The 21,837-nt window shown below is 65.7% G+C and overlaps 1 protein-coding gene across 1 annotated transcript in view; it reads left to right on the forward strand.

The window, feature by feature from the left end:
• The first annotated feature begins 3,589 nt into the window (after positions 1–3,589).
• The window catches only part of MED27 (mediator complex subunit 27), a 116,638-nt gene continuing 98,390 nt past the window's right edge, over positions 3,590–21,837 (forward strand). Inside the window, exons 1-2 of the mRNA XM_004613264.2 lie at positions 3,590–3,832; positions 5,105–5,249. Of these exons, the coding sequence (XP_004613321.1) occupies positions 3,630–3,832; positions 5,105–5,249 (348 nt within the window). The 5' untranslated portion in view covers positions 3,590–3,629. The remainder of the gene's footprint in view (positions 3,833–5,104; positions 5,250–21,837) is intronic.

A 21,837-nucleotide genomic window follows, 5' to 3' on the forward strand; every position in this document is an offset into this window, starting at 1 on the left:
AGAATCTGCCGCCAGTACTCGTCAGTACACTGGCTCGGCTCTTCACACGCTACCTGTCTGAATGCAAGGTTCTGTGCCAGTGGAAAACCAGCAGGACCTTTCTGTTGTACAAGAAGGGAGACATCCACGACATTGGCAACTATCGCCCAATCTGCCTGTTATCCATCTACAAGTTGTTCACTCGAGTCATCCTGAATAGAATAGGCAGAACCCTAGACAAAGGACAGCCATGCGAGCAAGCCGGGTTCCGAAAAGGATTCAGCACGATTGACCATATCCGCACGGTGACCAAACTCATTGAAGTTTCTCGAGAGTTCAAGATGCCGCTCTGTCTAACGTTCCTTGATTTAAAGAAGGCCTTCGATTCTGTTGAGACTGAAGCAGTCATCAAAGCCCTGGCCAAACAGGGCGTTCAAACTCAGTACATCAAGATCCTCCGCGAGTTGTATTACAGATTCACCACCAGGATCTCACCATTCTACAAGAAAGTGATCATTGACGTAAAGAGAGGGATTCTGCAGGGCGATACCATTTCACCAAAACTCTTCAGTGCCACCCTCGAGAACGTCATGAGACGACTGGAATGGGAAGGAATGGGAGTGGAGATAGACGGTCGGCAACTACACCACCTCCGCTTCGCTGATGACATCGTGACACGCTGACATGCTGCAGGGAGCCACTTTACAAGCCTGGCTCTTGTTTCCTAGTCAGACAGCCTGGCTCTTCAAACAGAGGCTTGGAGCAAGGTTGCCACTATAGTGGCCATTTGTTTCTCAATAGCCTGTGCCTGTAGCAAAAGGACATGTCGATCTGCATCTGTATGGGGGTCCGGACACCATTTCCTCCCAGCAGAGAGGGATAAGTATTGTACCTGCCAGTAGAATAAACTCTCTTCCTCCTTGCTGCTTTCTGGCTCTGCGTCTGTTCATTCGGCTGTGTCACCTCCTCAGCCCCACAAAGGGTCCTCCCTGCTGGACAGGACGGGACCCCATAATATGCCCCTTTGACTCCTGCCTCTGCGCGGCACCCCCAGAGAGACAGGAGCCCACGGAGTGACCCGGGCCCGTGGGGAACCTCAGCAGAGTCCCCTCGCCAAGCCTGCCAGGCGCTGCCTTGCCATACAGTGTTTCAGAGGTTTGCTTACAGGCTGGAGCGATAGGACAGCAGGTAGGCACCTGCCCTGCGTGTGGCGGTCCCGGGTCTGACCCCTGGCACCCCATATGGTTCCTGAGCTCTGCAGGAGTGCTCCCTGAGCACAGAGGCGCCAGGAGTAAGCCCTGAGCACTGCCAGGCATAGAAGCCCCTCCCCCCCAATAAAAAGAATAAAGACAGGGGCTGGAGCAATAGCACACTGGGTAGGGCGTTTGCCTTGCATGTGGCCGACCCGGGTTCGAATCCCAGCATCCCATAGGGTCCCCCGAGCACCGCCAGGGGTAATTCCTGAGTGCATGAGCCAGGAGTAACCCTTGTGTATCGCCGGGTGTGACCCAAAAACCAAAAAAAAAAAAAAAAAAAGAATAAAGACAGAGGGCTATAGTGAAATGCTCACATAATTTTCTTCTCAAGAATCATTCTAGGGCAGGAGCAACAGCACAGCGAGGAGGGCGTTTGCCCTGCCTGTGGCTGACCCGCGTTTAATCCGGGCTCACATGGTCCCTGGAGCCTGCCAGGAGGAACCCTGAGTGCAGAGCCAGGGTTGCGCATGTGTGTGGGCCAAAAGCAAAAACAAAGACAAAAAAAAAAAAAAAGGTTGCTTGCAAGGTGCTATTAAGTCTCACAGCTATTTGATAAGGTAGGTGTTATTATTCCTCTTATTTAAAAAAAAATGTACTTTCAGGGGTCGTGGGAGCCAGGCTTGGTAGTTCAGGGGGAGGGCATCAAAGCCAGGTGTCACGCCAGGCATGTGCCGCCCCTAACTCCCCAACTCAACTCCCATCCCTAGCTCAACGCCTTCTGTTCTACAAGGAGGCCACTGGCCACCCCAGCAGCGCCCAGGCAGGGGTTACTCCAGCCTTGGCAGCCAGGATCACTCCTGGTGGGCCGGGGGGACCCTACAGGGCGCCAAGATTGAACCCTGTCGGCATGAAAGGCAAAGGGCCAACCCACTGAATTATCTCTCTGGTCCCTCGGGCAGCGTTTTAAATTGGTTAAAATCCCACAGCCAGAAGTTTCCCTCTCCCCCTCTCTCCGCCGCCTGCAGGAGGCCGGGTGGGTTGGCAGGGCAGCAGGCGGGGAAGTGCCCGGGACAACAGGCACACTCTCCTGGGGCTGGCCGATAATTTCCACGGTGTTTAAGTGCTTTTTTGCCTCATGGAAAACAAATGAAGGCCCATTTTTGCAGAATTTTTCTCCGAGGACTAGCGGATTTGAGGAGAGGTGCTGCGGGCCAGGAGAGGGGAGGCTGGGAAGAATGGGGGAATGATTAAAGAGATGAGATGAATCTTCTAGTCAAGACTAACACTGAGGGACTTGTGGAACAACTTATTTAGCGGTGATTTCATTTCCACAGTTGCAAGAACGCATCCCCAAGACTTTTTTTTTCCCCCTTCTGGAAGCCCTGCGGTTCCTCCTGGCTCTGCATTCAGGAATTCCTCCTGGTGGTGCTGGGGGGACCATATGGAATCCCGGGGACTGAACTTGGGTTGGCCGCGTGCCAGGCGAGTGCCCTTCTGGCTGTACTGCAGCTCCGCCCGGCTCTTTCAGGCAGGTGATCGCCGTCCTTCACCCCTCCTGGGCATATTTCTCCAAAGAAAGGATATCCTTTTCCGGAACAAACTGCATGATCAGAATCACGGACTCACCAAGAAGACAAAACAAACACACAGAAAACCAACCCCCAAGCCCCTCTGACAAAAACCTTACATACAAGGATGGCAGCACCTCCCCTGGGCTCCGTCCCTGGGTCCTGCATGCTCCCGAGTGTGACCGACCCCCATAGAAACAAACACCCAGAGGATCCCAGGTCTTATTCGGCTTCACGGCGTCCAGGGCAGAGCAGCGAGGACCCAGGGCACCGGCTGGTTCACCGCGGCCCATTCCTGGGGGGTCTTCTCTGTCTCCGGGGTCACAGTGTCTTGTGGAAAAGTGGGGTCCAGGGTGCCGCTGTGCGCCCGTCTCCCGTCCTCATCATACTCAGGGTTTGCACTTTTGACCGGAACATTCCAGAACAGCCCGGTTCCTGCAGCCCCGGGCGGGGTGGAGGGTCAGTGCGCCCGCGTCTGAGGGGGCGCCGGGAGGTGTCCCTCTGCCCCCAATTCCAGTCCCGAAAGCCCTGCTTTCCTCTGCATGGGCCTGCACCGAGTCACTGCTTCCCCTTGGCGGCTGTGCACCGGCCACGTGCACCCCCGGCGGCGCGTCCCTCGACGCCTCCCGGAGCCACTGCCCCGCCAGGGCCGCCCACGCCGCTGCCCTTCCACCTCACCGGCCGCCTCGCCTCGTGGGAGGAACGGCTGGCGCTCCCCGCCTCCCCGCCGCCCCCCGCAGCGTGCAGCCCACGCTCCCGCCCAGGGCTCCCAGGACTCGGGCCCCGCCCCCGCCCGCGCCTCGCCGCGGACTACGTTTCCCAGAGGCCCCCGCGCGCCGCGTCATCAGCGCGCGCGGGCGCCGCGCCGGGCCGGCCCCGCGGTTCCATGGCGGACGCGCTGAGCGTCGGCGTCAACCTGGAGGCCTTCGCGCAGGCCATCGGCGCCGTGCAGGCGCTGCGCTCCAGCGTGAGCCGCGTCTTCGACTGCCTCAAGGACGGCATGCGCAACCGCGAGACGCTGGAGGGCCGCGAGAAGGCCTTCATCGCGCTCTTCCAGGACAACCTGCACTCGGTCAACCGCGACCTCAAGTAGGTGCCCGCCGCCGGGGGTCGCGCCCCGCCCCCGCCCCGCCCCGGGAGCCGCGCGGGACCCCGGCCCGGGCGGGCGCACACCCCGGGGTCGCGCCCCGCCCCCACCCCGCCCCGGGAGCCGCGCGGGATCCCGGGGACCCGACCCCGCGCCCCCGCGGCCGGGCCGCCCGTCATCCCCGCCCCCTGCGGCCCCGCGCGTCGGGTGGGGGGCGGCGCGGCCCCGGGCGGCGCGGTGGACGCTGGCCCCTTCCTTCCTCAGTTGGTCTCCTTAGGAAGCAGACGGGAGGGGGAGGGAGCTCGGAGGAGTGGGTGACCACGTGGTGCCCACCCCCAGTTGCCCGTCTCTTCTCTGGGGGGCCCGGGGGAAAGGGCCGGGAAGTCACACGCCCCTCCCTCCCCCTCGTCGGCGGTTGGCTGTTGGGTGTCCAGTTCATGTTCATGATGCCCAGGGGGCAGGCTGGGGGTGCCCCTCTCTGCCGGCCCCTCGCATGCCCGGGAGCCGCTCCCCGCCCCTTGTGTCACCTCTGTGCGGTGGTGGCAGGTGGGTGGTGGGGGGAGCTTCTGCTGTGGTGTCCCTGCGCCCGCGGGGGTCTGTGTTAGGGTGCCCGCGGGGTGGTCCCGGGCAGCTCTCTGGTCCTTGCAGTCCTGCCGGTGACACCGCGGGAACCTCAGGCGGGCTGCCCCCTGCCAGGCGCGGTCGTTTGGGGTGGCCTTTCGGGGTGCTGCCGCTCCCAGCGCCCTTTCCCCTCTGCCTCCCCCAGTGGCCCACGCTTGATTTTTATTTTTATTTTGCTTTTGGGGTCACACCCAGTGATGCAGAGGGGTCACTCCGGCTCTGCACTCAGGAATTAACCCTGGCGGTGCTCGGGGGACCCTATGGGATGCTGGGAATCAAACCCTGGTCAGCCACGTGCAAGGCAGACGCCCTCCCTGCTGTGCTGTCACTCCAGCCCCCCACGCTTGATTTTTAAAGTAGGACAAACTCCTGGGAACTGTTGATTCCTTCCACCGTATGAGGAGCATTCCCTCTGCGCCGGGAATGACCCCTGGCGGTGCTTGGGGGGGACCCTGTGGGGTGCTGGGGTGGGGAATGACCCCTGGCGGTGCTTGGGGGGGACCCTGTGGGGTGCTGGGTGGGGCCAGGGCAGCCACGTGCTGTCTGTCCAGTGCCCCCAGGTCTCCTCTGTGGGGGGAACAGGAGGTGCGAGGGGCAGGTTGTGGGGAGGGCGGGTGTTTCCGAGCCAGGCTGACGCGGTCTGTGGCTTGCAGTGAGCTGGAGCGCCTGAGCAACCTTGTGGGCAAGCCCTCCGAGAACCACCCGCTCCACAACAGCGGGCTGCTCAGCCTCGACCCGGTGCAGGACAAGACGCCGCTCTACAGCCAGCTCCTGCAGGCCTACAAGTGGTCGAACAAGGTAAGGCGCCCGCGGCTGGGCTGGGGATGGCGGGCGCCTAGGGCGCGTGGCTGTCGCTTTTCTGGTGTCACGATTCAGCGGGGGCGATCGAGCTGGACGTTTCAGGACTTAGGAGCGGTTTTTTCTTCTATTTGCTTGTTTCTGGTTTTGTTCTTTTCTTGTCTTGCTTTTTGTTTCGGGGGCACACGCTGGGGGCACCCTGAGTGGTCAGGGTTGGCTGGGGCAGCCTGCTCAGGCCCAGAGCTTGCCCCGGGGCCTCCCTCTGGCCTGGCAGTGCGCTGTCTGGTTTTGGGTCCCTTGAGGTGTTTCTGGGGGTCTCCGGCCTGCCCAGGAGGCTGGGACGGCTCCTGCCTTTCTCGGCCTGCTCGGCTGCTGGTCCCCGTCTCTCCAGGCCTCCTTTGAAGTCTCTGAGCGGCGGCCAGACCGATTTGGAGATTCAGTTGGAAAGAAAGTTCTAGATCAGCTGTGTGGAACCTGGGGTACAGCTGTGGGGCAGCAGCTGGCCCCTGGCATCAGGGGGACTTGCTGGCGTCCTCAGGGGCTGCGGGTCTGATGGTGGTAGCCTGCGTCTGGGGGCGATCATCTCTGCGGATGGGGGCGCCTTTCTCTTTGTGGGAGGGGGGCTGAGCGATTCCCCCGATGGGGTGGGGTCAGGGGCCAGCTGGTCTGGTCCTCCTGTCCCCACGCGTGCCTGTTGTCCTCGTCTCAGTGTCCTTGCGGCAGATCTTGCCTCACTCCTCTCCAATGGCCAGAGGCCCCGTGGTGGGAAGGGGTCGTTCTGCATGTGCCCCCCGGGACTCACAGCTCGTGCTCCCCCGCAGCCGGCAGGCCCGTGGTGGCCCAGGGAGGCTGGCAGGGCCGCTGTGGCCTAAACAGCAGCGTTTGGAGAGATCTGGCTGTCCGGTGCCTCGGGCTGTTGCCTGTTTGGAGAGTCTGGAGGCCCTGCCCTGTGGGCGTCCCCCAGGCCATCTCCCTCTGCTTCCTGCCTGGGGCTGAGGCCCATCCTCCAGGAGGGCAGTCCCTCTGCTCCCAGCCGCACCTGCTGTCCTGCTACCTCGTTGCCAGGAATCCCTCGCTGATGTGCTCTGGGCAGTGGTTAGCGCCCTGCGGCCGGCGTTGGAGCCTGGGGGCCGCGTGTCAGCGGGTGCCCGCTCTGTCCAGCACGTCAGAGCAGGAGCCGGGGCCCGAGGCGCTGCCCGAGGCGCTCACACTCAGCCCTGACCGCCGCTTCTTGCGACCCTGCGGCGGCTGGAAGGCCTGTGTGAGCCATAGGCTGCACACCACGTGGGCGTCTGCCGCTCTGGCCGCTGCAGGCAGCCTGCCCGTCTCCGGGGGCCATCATCCCAGTGGCCTTCGGGTGTCCAGGCCAGAGCCCGCGGGATTGTTCGCTATGGCCAGCCCGTTCCGTCTCCCCCTTCCTTCTCCAGCACAGTTCAGTTTGTGAGTCAGCTGACACTGTGTGTGCGTGCGTGTGCGTGCGTGCGTGTGTGTGCGTGTGTGCACGTGTCTGTGTGTCCCCGCCCTTGTCTCCCCACTGGTACCCTGATGTCTCCCTTTGACCTGCTTCTGGGGGACACTGGGTGTGCCCGGGGTGAGGCGGGCGCCTCTGGGTCAGGGAGTGCCTGGGTTTTGGGAGCCTGGGGCTGGGCTGTGGGCTGAGGCTCCGGGGCTGGAGACACTGAGGACATGGCACTGCGTCTGTGAGTGTGTGTGCATGTATGTGCGCGTGTGTCCGTGCGTGCACGCATGTGTGCATGCGTGTGTGCGTGTGTATGCATGTGTGCGTGTGTGTGTGGGGGGAGTGTTGTCCGTCTCCCTGGCTCTGTGCTCACTCCCACTCGGGCCGGTGGCTGCGTGTGGTCTGGCGTGCTGGAGGCGGGGGGGGGGGGGGGGAATCTGGACCCAGCGCCGGTTCAGCCCTGACACACAGGCCGGGGAGCGGAGCCGAGGGGCGAAGCTGTTTTCCAGCTTAGCTCCGGGTTCTTCCCTCGGAGACTTGCGGCTCAGGTTCAGGTTAGGACCCCAGGAACCCCCCACACCCCCTGCACGGAGCGCCTCAGGCTGCGTCTGCTCCTGAAGCTGTATCGTTTGCCCGCCCCCACGGTCTGGCGGGCACGGGCGTGGCCGTGTCTCGCCCTCCCGTCCTCCCGCTGAGGCTGAGAGTGGGCCGGGTGGCGGGGGCCCTCCCGAGTCTCCTTCTGTCACGGGTAGGCTTTCGGGATAGGTTGTATGTTACATGTATGTATCACGTGTGGAAACCCCTGAAAGAGAAAGACAAGGGGAAGGCGCCTCGCCTGCATTTATTTGGTAGCTCAGGACTCGCCCCGGAGATCGCCAGGGCTCTGGTCTTCAGCCGGGTGTGCACGCCGGCAGCAGGCGGTTAGAAATAAACACGCTTATGTTTGCCACTCCTGCAAATGAAAAGTCTCGTGCATATTTTTGGGGGTGGGGTTGGCACCAGCTGTGCTCAGGGCTCGCTCCTGGGAGGCTCGGGGCACCCCATGGGACGCTGGAGATGGAACCTGGGTCGGCCGAGGGCAGAGCAGGCGCCCTCCCTGCTGTACTTTGGCTCTGGCCGGGGTGCTCGTCTAACCCCCAGGGGCCGACCACGCATGGGGCTGGGACCCTGGCGGGCTCGGCTCGTGCCGCCCCGTGCCATCCCTCGGGCCCCTGAAAGAGCGTGGGGATTGTTGAAGCTCCCGTCACCGCTTTACCCTCAGAGTTTTAGCCGTCAGCACCCTAGTGTGTTGAGGGAAGCGTGGGGGCACTCGCCGGCGGCAGCTTTCTGCGCCCTGCTGAGAGTGGGGGTGGGGTGGGGGGGGAAACGCGGGCTGGGCTCTCCGGCCCGGGCGGTGCCGGCTGTCTCCCGCGCTGCTGGCCAGAGGGGCTCGTTCGTGCCCGTGACCAATTATTTCTCCGGGGGGAGTTTCTCGTTTTTGTCGAGTCACTCGGGATGTTAATTGCGTGGCGGCTGGCACGAGCGTCTGAGGAGCACGTTTAGAGATGCATCCGGTGGGGGCTGCTGCCAGGCTGCCGGGAGCCTCTGCTGAGTCGGAGTCGCGCTTGGAGCTGCTCGGCCCGCAGACGGCCGCTCCGTGACGGGGCCCGGGCACGCTGGGCGCCCTGGCCGAGGCGGGCGCTAATTGGCATTGGCACAGCCCTGTGACGGCCCGCTGAGGCCTCGCTGACGGCCAGAGCGGCTCTCGCTGTGCCCGGTGGCCCACGGCCGGGGCTGGGAGCCCTGGGGAGGGTGTCCATGGCCTGGGGCCAGCGCTGCCCCTGCTTGTGTTTCCCGGCTCACTCCTGAAGGGGTGTAGGGGGGAGAGCGGGTGGGCGCTTCCTCTGCGCCTCTGTCCCCGGAACCTGCTTCTGTGGCCGCCACCATCCCTCGAGGCGTGGCCCCGTCCTCCCGGGGGCCTGAGGGCCAGGCTCTGTGCCCAGGGTGCGGGGCAGCCCTCAGAGAGACGCCTGGTGGGGCCCGGGAACCGTACGGGTGTCAGAGGTCAAAGCTGGGTTGGCTGAGTGCAGGGCCAAGCCCCCCCCCCCCCACAGGCAGGTCACATGACCGCGGGGCTTCCAAGCTGGGGTAGGGCAAAGCAGCCCCCCCATTCAGGACGCGGGGGCTTCCCAGCGAGCCCGTGGCCTCAGCAGGCGCACGTCCCCTCTGTCTGTGTCTGCCCCACACCCAAGGGGCCTTCTGTGGTTGTGGAGGTGGCGACACCCACACTCTGTGCATGAGGAGCTCAGCGGCCACTCCACAGCGTCCCAAAGCAAGGAAGGTTCTCGCCTGCACGTGGCTGCCCGGGGTTTGGCCCCCAGCACCCCTACGGCCCCCAAGCTTGCCAGGAGTGGTCCCTGAGCACAGAGCCAGGAGTCAACCCTGAGCACGGCTGGGTACGGCCCAGCTGCCCCCACCTCTCGAAGAATTACTCTTTTCAGAAACTTTCTGCAGGTGTATAAATTAGGGGATTGAGAGTATGATTCATTCCATGCTGGTACATTTTAAGATTTACATGAAATTCGTAAGTCCTATAAATGAATAATTTAGTGAGCGTGAAGACAGACGAATTAATGAGGGAAAATCTGAAAGAAAATTGTGTTTTATCCTGAAAAGGAAATGTTTGATTTTGGATGGAAAATATTTTATTAAAGATAATGCTTGAGAATGTTCATTAAGATGGAAAATAAAATGTCTATGGATGAAAAAAACGGACCTGCATAGATACAGAAAGAGCATTAAGAGTAAGTGAACTGTTAACTCACACAACACGTGGCTAGCGGGCGTAAGGGACCTTCCTGCGGACAGCGGCCCCGAGAGAGCCACGCCCGGGCGAGTGTGAGAGGTTGTCCTGTCTCAGAGAAGCGTGTCCAGCCGGGCAGCGGGTCGGGCTTGGCCCTGCACTCAGCCAGCCCAGCTCTGGCCTCCGACACCTGTACGGTTCCCGGGCCCCACCAGGCGTCTCTGAGGGCTGCAGTGCTCGGCCGCCCGCACCCTGAGCACAGAGCCAGGAGTCAGTCCTGAGCACTGCCAGGTGCGGCCGGCTGGTCGTGCGCCAGGGCTCGCGCAGGCCGGGGACTGTCCACGCGGCCGCATGTTGGCCTCTCGAGTCTGCGCCGTGACCTGGCGCCCGAGCGGCCCAGGCGAGGGGTCCGTCCACGGGGCGCTTGCTGCTGGCTCCTCCGTCCTCTCGAGGGGTCCGTCCGCGTCCTGCTGCTGTGGCTTCTGCCTGTCCGGGTGTGGCGCTGCTGGCTGCCGCCCGGCCTCGGGGCAGCCGTGGTTCCTTTGCCTCGGTCGCTCCGTCGTCCGCCTCTGGCCTTGGGCGCTGGTGACGCTCCGTCATCCACGTGTTCTCGGGCCGCTGTGGGCTGGTTTCCGGCCCCCCCACCTTTCCCACCCCCCACCTTTCCCACCCCCCACCGTCCCAGGGTTTTCCAGAGGTTTCTGCGTCTCCTCGGAGCTCCCTGGTCTTCCCCGCTGCGCCCAGACCTTCCCTGGCGTTCCCCCTCAAGCCACGGCCCTCAGCTGTCCCCGAGGAGCCCTTGTGCCCTCCCCACCCCCGTGGGCCGCTGACCGGCTACGGCGTTTCTCCCAGCTCCACAGGCGTCGTCCCCACAAAGGTGTCTGGGCGCTCACAGACCGTCCGAGCTCGGTGGGCATCCCCATGGCGTCCCGTGGCGTCCCGTGGCGTCCCGTGGTGTCCCGTGGTGTCCCCGTGGCGTCCCTGTAGCGTCCCGTGGCACCCGCTGAGTCGCCGAGGAGTGTGGCTGGGCGCAGGCGTCCGCATGGGGTGTGGCGGGGAGAGCGGCTGGGCAGCAGGGGTGGCAGGGGCCGGCCTGCTGGCACGCGGACACTGGACGTGGTCAGTGCTCGAAGTCTGGCTGCTGTGCGTGCGGCGGGCAGCGGGGCGCAGGCGGGGCTTGGTGGGGCAGCTGCGCGGCCCGAAGTGTCCCCTCGCGACAGCCGGGAGGCCTGGGCCCGGGGGGCTCTGTCCAGGGCCGTGGCCTGAGCCCCTCTCTGTGAGAGGGGCCGAGGCAGGAGGACAGTGCGGGGCCGGGCCTCTGCCTGGCCTGGGCTGAGCCCGATCCGATCCCTGGCCCTGCCCGGAGAGCCCTGAGCAGGGTGCCAGCAGTGGCCCCTGGGCGAGCCCCGGGCCCTGTGGGTGCCGCCCCAGGCCACAAGCGTTAAGCAGGAAGCGTGGCTTGTCCTTTTCCCCCTCTTGAGTGGGACGCAGGCCACGGTGGGGGTGGGGGTGGGAGCGTCTCGGCAGGGGCTTGGGGCGACCCTGCGGCCCCCTCTGTCCGGGGAAGCTCCGCTGCATCCCTCTTGCTTCTGCGGTGGGCTGGGGCGTCGCTGTGGGTCCTCGTGTCCCTGCTGCCGCCACACCTCCATGCTGGCCCGGGCCCCGCCCTCCTCCCTCCTGCTGAGGGTCGGGCTGCGGGCATCGGGCTCAGCCCAGGGCCCGAGGCGAGTCTCACGGGACCACTCGCCGTCGGCCCTCCGGGTGAGGACTCCAGGGCCCGATGCGGTTTCCCTTCCTTCTGGGGGCAGATTCCGGCTCCTCAGCACGGGGAGTGCCCGGTGACCGCACAGGGTGGGCCCCAGCCCCCGGCTGCGATGTCTTGGCCTGTGTCTGGGTGAGTTGAGGCAGAGCCCTGAGCCTGGCACGGGACCCCTGGCTCCTTCCCACTTGCCTCCTCTTTGTGCCAGTTCTTGCCTGTCTGTCGCGAGGGCCGACCTCAGGGCCTTTGCACCATCTCCTCTCCCTCCTTCTCTGGGGAGGGTCTCTTAGGTGTCAGCCTGGCTGCTGCCCCGCCCTGGGTGTGCCCCCAGACTAGGTGCCCATTGCATCCCTGTGCCAGGACTCGAGACTCTGGGCTAAGAATCTCGGTTTGCCTGGGGAGGTGGCCGGGACGTCGAGGTCTGATGACAGAGTCTGTGTGGTTGGTGACCTGGTGGCGTTTCCTGACATGGTATCAGTGTGTGGGTCACTGGGGCCCCTGCGCCGGGGCGGGGTGGGCTCGTGACGGCTTCCCCTGACTCCCCTCAGCCCTTCCAGACAGGAGGCTCCCCTGGGCCCCCCGCCCCCGCCTCATCCTGGGCCTCTGGGTGGGGGGCCAGAGAGAAGGCGGTGCCCGCCCTGCCTGGGCGGTGCCCGAGTGGTGCCCACTGTCTGGGCGGTGCCCCGCAGCCCCCGGGCTTGGCTGTGCTGACTCGTGCTCGGCTCCCGCTTTTCCCCGCTGACCAGACGGGTGCCTGACTCTGCGCCCCACCTCGCTCCCCCTGGGCGCCCCCCCTCAGCGCAGCCTCCCCCGGCCCACCAGCCCGGAGCCTGCCCCGCAGAATCAGCTCCCGGCCCGTGTCTGGCCCGTCCCTGCATGAGGACCCGGCCCCTGCCTCTGTCCTCCGGCCCTCCCCACCCAGGCCGGCCATTTGTGATCAGAGCTTCTGGGCCCGGGGTGGGGTGCCGTGGGGGCTCCCCGTGTTTGCCACTGGGCCGGCCCCTTTTCTCGGAGGCCCCCTGGGCTCTGCAGGACGGTGTCGCCCGCGGGTGAGGCCGGCCTTGCGCTCACCCGCCTGCCTCCCGCGCCCAGACCCTCCACCCCTGTGACATTTGTGACGGGGACAAAACTCCAGGGCTGCAGGACGGGCTGCGTGAGCCCCAGCATCTGTTTCGGGGGGGGGGCAGGGGGGCTGAGCTGTGCCGAGCGCCAGGGCGGAAGTGGGTTCCCTGCCGCGTGCCGGAGGCCCTCCCCACCTGCCTCTGCAGTGCACAAGCGTCCGAAGACGCATTCTGGGGCCCGTCAGTGCCTTTCCCCCAGACGCCCTTCTGACTGCACCCCCTCGCCCCCCCCCCCACTCGCCGCAGCATGTCTGGTCACCTCCGCTGCCTTGGGCCTGGCTTGGCCGGCGGAGCTGCTGGCTCCCGTGGCCGGCCTCACCGCCTGCCCGCCCGCCTGCAGTGGACGCTCTCTGCAGTGCCAGCAGCTCTGCCAGCTGCTCCCGGAGCCTGCGGCCTCGTGCGCTGGGGCCGGCCTCCGCGTCCTCCCGTGCCCTTCGCAGCCCGCGAGCCCGGGCCGGCTCGCTTTCGAGGAAGGTTCTGCGCTGCTGGTGAGCAGAGACGCTCCCTGGGGCGGCCGCCGAAGCCGATGAGTCACCGTGGGGGCGGGACGGTGTCTACACTCGGGTGGACTCAGGGCAGGGCTGGCGGGAGTCGGGCCCCACTCCAGGAAACCAGGCGGTGGGGCCGTGCGCCCGCCCTCGCCCCTCCCGGTGTGCAGGGGTGCGGCTGCCACCGCCTGCGCTCAGAGTGAGGTGCCACCACTGTCCTGTGGGGACCTGTCGCCGATTCCTCCCCGTGCTGGCCTCAGGCCGCACCGTGGCTCGGTCAGATGCCGCCCGTCCGCTGGCCGCCGCCTCCTGCTCGCCCGCCCTGCAGCCGCACGTGTCCACGGCCAGTCACGGGCAGGGAGCCCTTGCTCTGCGCCGCTTTGCCCCTCGGCAGCGCCCCAGCCCCCGCCCAGCCCCCTGTCCCCGGAGGGAATGTGGCCACAGGGGCTTCCGGCCCCACAGCCCGGGGGGCTCGGAAATCAGGGTTTTCCTTTCTTGTGCTTTTTGCTGTGGCGGGGCTCAAACCCAGGCCCCCCGTGTGCAAGGCGAGTGTCCACTCAGGCTCCTCCGGCCGCGGGCTTCAGTCTGAGTGTGCCTGCTGGGAGCAGGGTCAGGCCCAGCTGGCTCTGCCCCATTGCTGGGTCCCGTTTCTGCCTCCCGCTCACAGCCCGGCTTGCTGAAGGATAAAGCCCATTAAGTGTGTGTGTGTGTGTATGTGTGTGTGTGTGTGTGTGTTAAACGAGTTTGGGGACACCAACAGAAGGCAAATTGTCTTAATTATCTCGAGGCTGGTACGGAAAGGGCAAAGAAAGGATACAGCAGAGTCGGGTCTCTCCTGCTTATTCCCGCTGTGTCCCCCCCCCCCATGTCCCAGGGCCTCCCGGGTCTGGGTCTCCTCCCGGCCGCCACCGTCTGTCCCCTGAGAACCTGCTCCGGACTGTTAAGTGACTGTCCCTGCCCTGCAGCCCAGACGGGCAGGAGCCCGGATGCCATGGCCGGGAGCCTGCAGAGGTGGCCCCGCTGGCCCGCGCTGCCCACTGCGGCTGATCCCCTGCTCCCGCCGGCTAATAGACGCGTCCTCGGCTGGAGATCTTCTCGCACCAGGAGGTGCCCCTTTTCCTTGGCATCCTTGAGGGGGTCCCTTTGTGGTACCCCCAAACTGATTTTAAAAAAGCGTCGGCCAACGCCTCATCGGATCTGACCGCGGCTTCGCGCCCGAGCAGCGGCTCTCGGAGCTCCCTGTGCGGGGCAGGTCTGGGCTGGCCGTGTCGCCGAGCTCCGGCTGGGGGTGTCGACGGACGCACCGTCACGGGCACAGGCTCGGGCTGCCCCCGGCTTGGTGGGCGTCGGTGGGTCTGTTTCCAGGAGAGGGTCCCGTACTGCCGCACCCTGCTGTGGCCGGGCGGCGTCGCCTCCCTCGAGGGAGGTGTGGGCTCCCCGCCTGTCAGCGCAGCCTCAAGCCGCCCCCCCCCCCCGCAGGCTTCCGGCACGGTGAACGTCACGGCCCAAGCTCAGGGCGGGCGGAACCCAGGGTTGGCGCCTGGCCGTGCCGTCACCTCCGTGGCCGCAGGACTCGCTGGCCCCTGCCGTGGGCCTGTCCATGCTGACGGGTCCGGAGTGTCGGGGACAGTCCCGTGACGCTGACTCTCAGCCGGGCCGGGCCGCCGCGGGGTGACAGGCAGGGAGACGGCACCTCTGGGTCTCTGCCGCCCGGCCTCTCCCGTGGCTTCTAGCACCTTCCTTATGGTAAGGGCCTGCAGAGGTGCTGGGCCGAGCTCGGGCCTCCTGCCGCCTCCTGGGAGCCTTCGAGAGAGACTGTGATACTGGCAGTAAGGTATTCCCGAGGCGCTCAGAGTCATACGCTAAAAGGTATTTAATTGGAGATGATTGTAGTGCTTAGCTCTTTGTGCGTGCGCGTGCCTCTGTGTGTGTGTGTGTGTGTGTGTGTGTATACACATACAGTGCCAGGGATGGAACTCAGGGCCTCACACATGTGAGACAGGTGCTCTTACTAACACCCAGGGTCGGTAGAAACCAGCACCGGGAAGATTGGGCAACGGTTGGAAGCCACAAATCAGGGGGAGAGGGGCCGGGGCGGAGAAGGGACCAGTCTGACGGTCACCGTGGGCGAGAACTGAGCACTGAAAGGAGGTAGAGGGGTGTGTATACATGACAGTGTATGTGCCGGATTGCAAACCATAATACCCAGAGGGGGGAGGGGGAAGGGGAGAGGGCGGGGGGGGGGGGAGAGAGAGGGAGGGAGGGAGGGAGCGAGCCTGAGTGCCACAGAGGCAGGCTGGGGGTGGGGCGGGAGGGAACCTGGGGACGCTGGTGGGGAGGAAGGTGCCCTGGCGGGGGGACGCGTGTCGGAGCACTGGGTGACTGAAACCCACTCGTGAGCAGCTTTGTATCTGGATCTCACGGTGATCCGTGAAAAAGGGAAGATAAAAGACCCGCGTTCTTCCTGCGGCCAGCCCCGGGCTAGCTCTGGGGCTCCTCGCCGAGGCCTGGGGGCACTCCGCAGGGCGGCACGGCTCCCGCAGGCCCGGTGAGGCCACGGGGGCACAGGACCAGGGCTGGCGTCGAGCGGGGGGCCTGGTGACCCGCCGGCCTCTCTCGGCCTCTGCTCCCGGGACTGGTGGGGTCTCTCTTCGTCACGGCCCCCGGAGCTGCCCTCCTGCGCCTGCCCGGGCCCTGGCAGGCCGGCCTTGGGTGCCGCCGGCGCGGGGACTTGCCAGCACAGTTTGTACTCTGATTAGTTTATTTAATCCATCTAGCACCAGCCTGCGAGGATAGTCGCGCACAAATCACTGTTTAAACTTGCAGCTCCCCGCCAGCCCTGCCCCGTGCTGCTGTGCAGCCCTGCCCGAGCCCCTGCCCGGCCCTCCCGAGGAGGCTGGCCCCGGCCCCACCAACGCCCAGAGGGAGCCGGACACTTCCGCGGGGAGGGACGCGGCTCTGGGCTGAGCCCGGGCAGCGTCTGTGCTTGCTGGGACTCCGGGGCTGCTCCGTCCCTTCGGCTGACCCGGGCCCGGAGCTGGAGGGCTGCAGGGTGAGCACGGCGGGGGCGCCCCCGCCGTCTCTGCTCTCTCTGCCGCAGGTGCCTGTTCCTTCTGGTGAGCCCTGGAGAGGACCCCCCCGCCCCCGCTCCCAGGTAGGGGGTGGGATGGCCCCCCGCCAGTGCTGTGGAGAGATGCCGGACACGGGCATCCGCCCTTGACCTTCACGTGCCCTCCCAGTGCTCACAGCGCCTGAGTGCCAGGAAGGGGCCAGGACTCCTCGGGTCTCGCCACCCCGCGCCCCCGGCCGTGTGCTGAGCTGGTACACGCCCTGAGGGGCAGCCCAAGGCCCACGCCGGCGGGCGGGTGCTTCTGGCTGCCGGCCCAGCCCCTGGGCCCCTGATTCCTGCTTTCATCTTCTGGCTTTCAAGACTTCGCTCAGATCAGCCGCCTGGTCTCCTAATTCTCCGCTCAATCCGCAGTCGAGAGGTGCTCCAGAGAGATGCCGTGCAGGGCCCGTCTGAGCGCCCGCCTTGCAGCTCGATCCCCCCTTTGACCCTGACGCTGCATGTGGCTCCCGAGTAGGAACAGAGCCAGGAGTAAAGGCCTGGGCACGTGTGACGTGACCCCCAAACCACAGAGCAGACATCCCGCAGGGGGCCGGAGAGGGGGCAGGGGTTGAGGCACTTGCCTTGCACAAGGCTGACCCTGGTTTCACCCCTGACCCTGCCAGGGGCGAGCACAGGACCAGGAGTAATCCCTGAGTGCAGTTGGGTGTGGCACATTACCCTCCCTCTGTACAAACCCCCCCAAAGATAACAATAGAAGCCTGGGGTGGGGGCTGGCGGAGAGCTGGCCGGGGTGAGGGCCTGCTGGGTGCAGGCTCCCTGCTCTGTCCCCGCACTGAGGGCAGCCCAGCCCCCAGGCCCCGGCTGGACCGGAAGCACCAGACAGACCTGCAGCCTCTCCTCTCCCTCTGCCCCGGCCTCCCCTGAGGGGGGTGAGGGAGAGTCACCGCCTCCGGGCCTCCCTGGGACTCAGCCACCCCCCCCCACCTGGCCAGCGGCCACTCGGGACACCGGGGAGAGAGCCCGGCCAGTGGCCTGGAGCAGCGCTTCCCTCTCCGAGACTAACCGGGCGTGGTCACCCTGATGCTCTCAGGAAGCCGGCCAGCTGGCGGGATGCGGGACGCCCCGTCCAGTCGACTCGGCCCCTTCAGGGCACATGAAGCACTGGCGCCTCTGAGCTGCCCGGGTGTGACCCCCTTGGCGCAGGGACCGCACCCTCTCCTCCTCCATCTCCCCATCTTGCGTGGGTGCAGTCGGTCACTGTGCACGTGTGCGTGCATGGTGTGTGTGCGAGTGGGATGTGTACATGCTGTGCACACACTGTGTGCACGCGCATATGGGGTGTGTACATGCTGTGTGCGCATGGTGTGTGTGCGTGTGGTGTGTATATAGTGTGCGCATGTGTGTGTGGGGTGTGCATGTGTGTGCGTATGGGTGTGTACATGTTTGTGCACGTGGTGTGTGCATGTATGCATGCATGTGGTGTGTATGCAGTGTGTGAGTATGCGTGTGTGCGTGTGGTGTGTGAGCATGCAGTGTTCAGGTGCACACGTATGGTGCTTCCTCCTGGCTTGCGGGTGGGTATGCTGAGTCCCCGCAGCCACGGCCCTGAAATGCCCGTTCCCTGGGCTCTCCCCCGCCCACTTCCTTTCCCTGAGGGATTGTGGAGCCCACAGGCGCCCCTGCGTTGACCGGCCCACCCAGTGGTCAGTGCTGCCGGCACATGTCCTGCTGGAGAAGGCTCGAGATCGTGGAACTAAAGGGGGCGGCGGGCGGGCCCGTCCCCAGTGTCCTTCGGTGGGGAGGTGAGAGTGCGGCTCCTTGGGAAACGGCCCAGGAGTGGAGCAGCCCCTGGCCTGGCCCTGCCCGGCCCGTGTCCCCGCACACGTCGTGTCTGCGCAGGGACCCCCGAGCTCCGGGAGATCCCGCCCTGGAGGGTTCTGGAGAGCAGCAGCCGCGCGCGGGGCGGGGGCGGGGAGGACACTGGCCTGTGTGTGCAGGGGTGGAGGGTGGGCCTCGCACCCCGAAAACTGCCCTGTGTGGCCACAGAGGTGGGGCAGTGCCAGCCCCTGCCATCGCGGCTGCCTCGTGCCGCCTCGAGCCCGGAGGAGTCTGGTGTCCGCCCGGCGCCCAGCGGGGGGTGCTGCGGGAGGGCTGCAGGCAGGCGGCGCGGGCAGGGGTGCTGCGGGAGGGCCGCAGCGGGCGGGCGCCTTGCTTCCCGGGGGTGGTGCTTCATCCACTTACTTTGGTTTGGGGCCACACCTGGCGATGCTCAGGGCTTAACTTGGGCTCTGCACTCAGGAGTCACTCCTGGCAGTGCTCGGGGGACCATGTGGGATGCCGGGGATTGAACCCGGGCCAGCTGCGTGCAAGCACCTCCCGCTGCCCTGTCCCTCTGGCCCCCAGGGACGGCGCTTTCAGCCATTTTCCCTGCTTTGAAGGTTGGGGCCCCGTGCGTGGCGCGGGTGTGGGCGCCCTCCCCCACAGACGCAGCGTGTCCGGCCCCCCTGGAGTGGGCGTGGGGGTGCTTTCTGCGCCCCGCAGAGCCTTCCTGCCTCCGCAGAGGGGCCCCGGCAGCCCCCGTCGCGGGCAGGCGCGTCTCAGCAGCGGATTTCATTTGCGGTTGTGAGGATGAGGTGACCCACAGCTAAATCCTCCTTGATCTAATCGTCTCCGCTGTCCTGTCTGATCTTGTAAATATTAATTTTGTCTGCTCGTCCGTGTGGCTCTCAGTGGGCCCGGGGTTAATGACGGTGTTTTGTGAGAAAGCGCCCGGTGGGGGAGGGGCGTGTGCGGCCCCCGTGGCCGTGCCGGCCGGGGCTCTGGGCTGGCGGCTGGCCTTCCTGCTTCCAGAAATGCCGGGGGTCGCTCCGCAGGCCTTTATATCGGCAGACGGGAGGGGCCGCTCTGTCTCCCGAGGAAGCCTCGGGGAGCTCTGGCTCGGGCCTGCAGAAGTGTTTCGGGGTGCTTCCTGGGTGCCAGGCCCGGTGGGAGAGGGGTCGGGGTCAAGGCCAGGCCCCTCCGTGAGGCCGGCGGGAGGGGAGGGGCGAGGCGGGAACACATGAGGTGCAGGAAAAGGACGAGTTCAGCGAAGGTTTAGTTGAAAAAATTCAAACCTAACATACGGTCTCGACCAACTAGGTGCCGAGACTTCCCCACCGGGAGAAATCGGTTCCCCGCCACCACCTCGTGGTTTTGGGGGTCAGCTGGCTTTGCCCCCTTCCCTGTCGCTGGGGCACATCTGGCCTTGCAGGCGGGTGGGAGCAGTCTCTGGACTAACGCACGGGCAGCGTGTGGGGTCGAGGTGCAGGGCTGGTCCCGCCGGTGGCCGCTGTCCTTCCCTTCCTGCGTGCCGCGCAGCGTTTGGGCTGTGGTGAGCGGAGGGGCCAGCAGCCCCCCAAGCCGTTTCCCGTCCTTTGGCAGGGTGCCCGGGGCGGCGCTGCCGATGGAAGTGTGTGTCTAATTTCATTGCATCTTCACTGGATTCTAATTAAATAACTGCGTGTGTTCGTGGCGTAGCAGGGGTGGCACGCCCTGGGGGAGCGCCTTCCTCATTTGGCTGTATCGTGCTGTGGGGGCTGGGGGCGGGTGGGGGAGGCCTGTGGGTGGGCGGGAGGAGAGCGGAGGCCCTCAGCAGCTCAGAGCTCCCCTGGATGCAGATGAGAGAAGGACGTGTCGACGCGCCGTCCTGGGGGCTAGAGAGATCACACGGGGTTAGGGCGCTGGCCAGGCCTGGAGTCAGCCCTGAGCCCAGAGCCGGGAGTCAGCCCTGAGCACAGAACCAGGAGTCAGCTCTGAGCACAGAGCCGGGAGTCAGCCCTGGGCACAGAGACGGAAGTCAGCCCTAGCCCAGAGCCGGGAGTCAGTCCTGAATACAGAGCCGGGAGTCAGCCCTGGGCACAGAACCGGGAGTCAGCCCTAAGCCCAGAGCCGGGGGTCAGCCCTGGGCACTAGAGCCGAGAGTCAGCCCTGAGCACAGAGCTGGGAGTCAGCCCTCCCCTCCGCTGGGTTGGGCCTCCTTTGGGTCCGAGCTGATTTTTCTGCCCGTTTGACAGTGCCCTGCGCTGTTACTGGATGTACCTCACAGTTGGAAACACTGTTGCCACATGGGACGGCGCTTGTCCCCACGCTGGAGCTGTGTGTGCTGGGCTGTTGCCGTGTGACCCAGAAGCACCAGTGATGGCCCCGCCCCTCCCGGTGCTGCCGGGGGCCTGGCCCAGAGGCCGCCAGTCTGGGCGGGAAACTGCCTCCCAGCCCCGCTGTGGGCTGACCCGCAGGGAGAGTCGCGTTGGGCAGAGTGACCCGGTGGGCCAACTCATGCTGCCTGGGACGGGGGCGGGGTCCGCAGGCGAGCTGGGGGTCCCTGCAGGCGCCTGCCTGCCTCTGCCCTGGGAGCAGAGACCTGTCCCCGTGCGGGGCTGAGTGGCTGCGTATCTTAGCTGGCCAGGCCCGGCTGGTCCGGGGTCCCCGCCGCGAGCCCCCCGGCCTCCCACCCCACCTGAGCCGCACGCCTGCTCCTGTGGCCAGGGGGGCTCCTGCTGTCCATGCGTGCCCTCGTGCTGTCCCGGCTCTGCGGAGACCTTTCCTCGGCCCTGCCTCCCGCGGACCCATCGTCCCTGGTGGCCAGGGCCAGGAGAGTGGGTCGGGGGCCGCGCGCAGCTGTGCGGGCCCCGGTGTGAGGACCTGCCCGAGCCCCCGTGCTCGGCATCAGCTCTCTCACCTCCTTGTGTGAGGTTAAGGAGAAGTATTGGGGGGCACTGGAGTGACAGTGCAGTGGGGAGGGCGCTTGCTTCCGTGCAGCTGGCCCGGGTTCGATCCCCAGCACCCTAGGGTCCCCCGAGCTTCCACCAGGAGTGATTCCTGAGCACAGAGCCAGGAGTCAGCCCTGGCCCCCCCGAAAGAAGAGGGAAAGACTATTTTAAAATCACACGGAGCCAGTGAGCACGTGTGTTACATGATGTGGCGTTTCGTGACAGGACCAGGCTGCACGTGTGCTCCAGTGCTGGGCGTTTTGTCCCGGGTGCGCTGAAACAAAGGGATGTTACCCGCTTTTGTTCTCCCGGCGCTGCCTGCTCCCTGCTGGCAGTGCTCTCGGCCGTCTGCGCTTTGATGGGCGTGTGGTTGGGGTGCCGTGGGGTGCTCCGCCCGTGGCCGCTGGCCTCTTCTGAGGGTACCTTCTCGGCCCCAGCCCAGCTCTCCCGCCTGTCTGAGGTGTGGTCCCGCCGGGGCCCGGAGCACTGGGAGCACGCGCCCCTCCCCGCCTCAGGCCTGAGCGCGCCGGCGGCCTCGCCTCGGATCATTGGCGGTTTCCCCTGGTTTTTCCCACAGTCTGCAAAGCCGGCTTCAGGCGCACCAGGATTAAGTGGGATTTACCGGCATCTCCTCTCCGTCTCCCGTGTCTCTTGTATGAATGTGTCCTAATAACTATTGATATCGAGTTCATCCCTCAAGAAGCCGGGCCCGACCTTCCGTGTCCTGCTGAGTTTGCAGTTTGACGATGCGTTTCCCCTGCAAGTAAAATCAATGGGGATAAATCTCGGGAACTCGCGCCGCGCTCCGAGGTGGCCAGCCCGCCGCCGTGGAGGGTCCCCGCGCGGGCCCACTCCCGGTTGCACACAGGGTCATTTTACCAATCGATGGGCCACGCCCCACTCGTCAAGGTCGAGCTGGATTGCATCCGGGCCGGGTGGCGAAGGTGCCGGGGCTCCCGGCGGCTGAGCGGGCTGCAGGGCCGGGGCTGGAGAGAGGCCCAGAGCTCGGTTCATCCTGAAAACTGGCCATGGCTGCTCCGCGCTGCCTCGCCGGTGGTCTGGCTCGCTCCCGGAGACCCTCACACGCGTGGGGCGGCGCCCTGGCGGGCAGCCCGCACACCCCCCACCCTCGTCACCGTGTCGGCTGACGGACGGGCCTGA

This window comes from Sorex araneus, chromosome 1 (genome assembly GCF_027595985.1).
Source record: "Sorex araneus isolate mSorAra2 chromosome 1, mSorAra2.pri, whole genome shotgun sequence".
NCBI classification, from domain to species: Eukaryota; Metazoa; Chordata; class Mammalia; order Eulipotyphla; family Soricidae; genus Sorex; species Sorex araneus.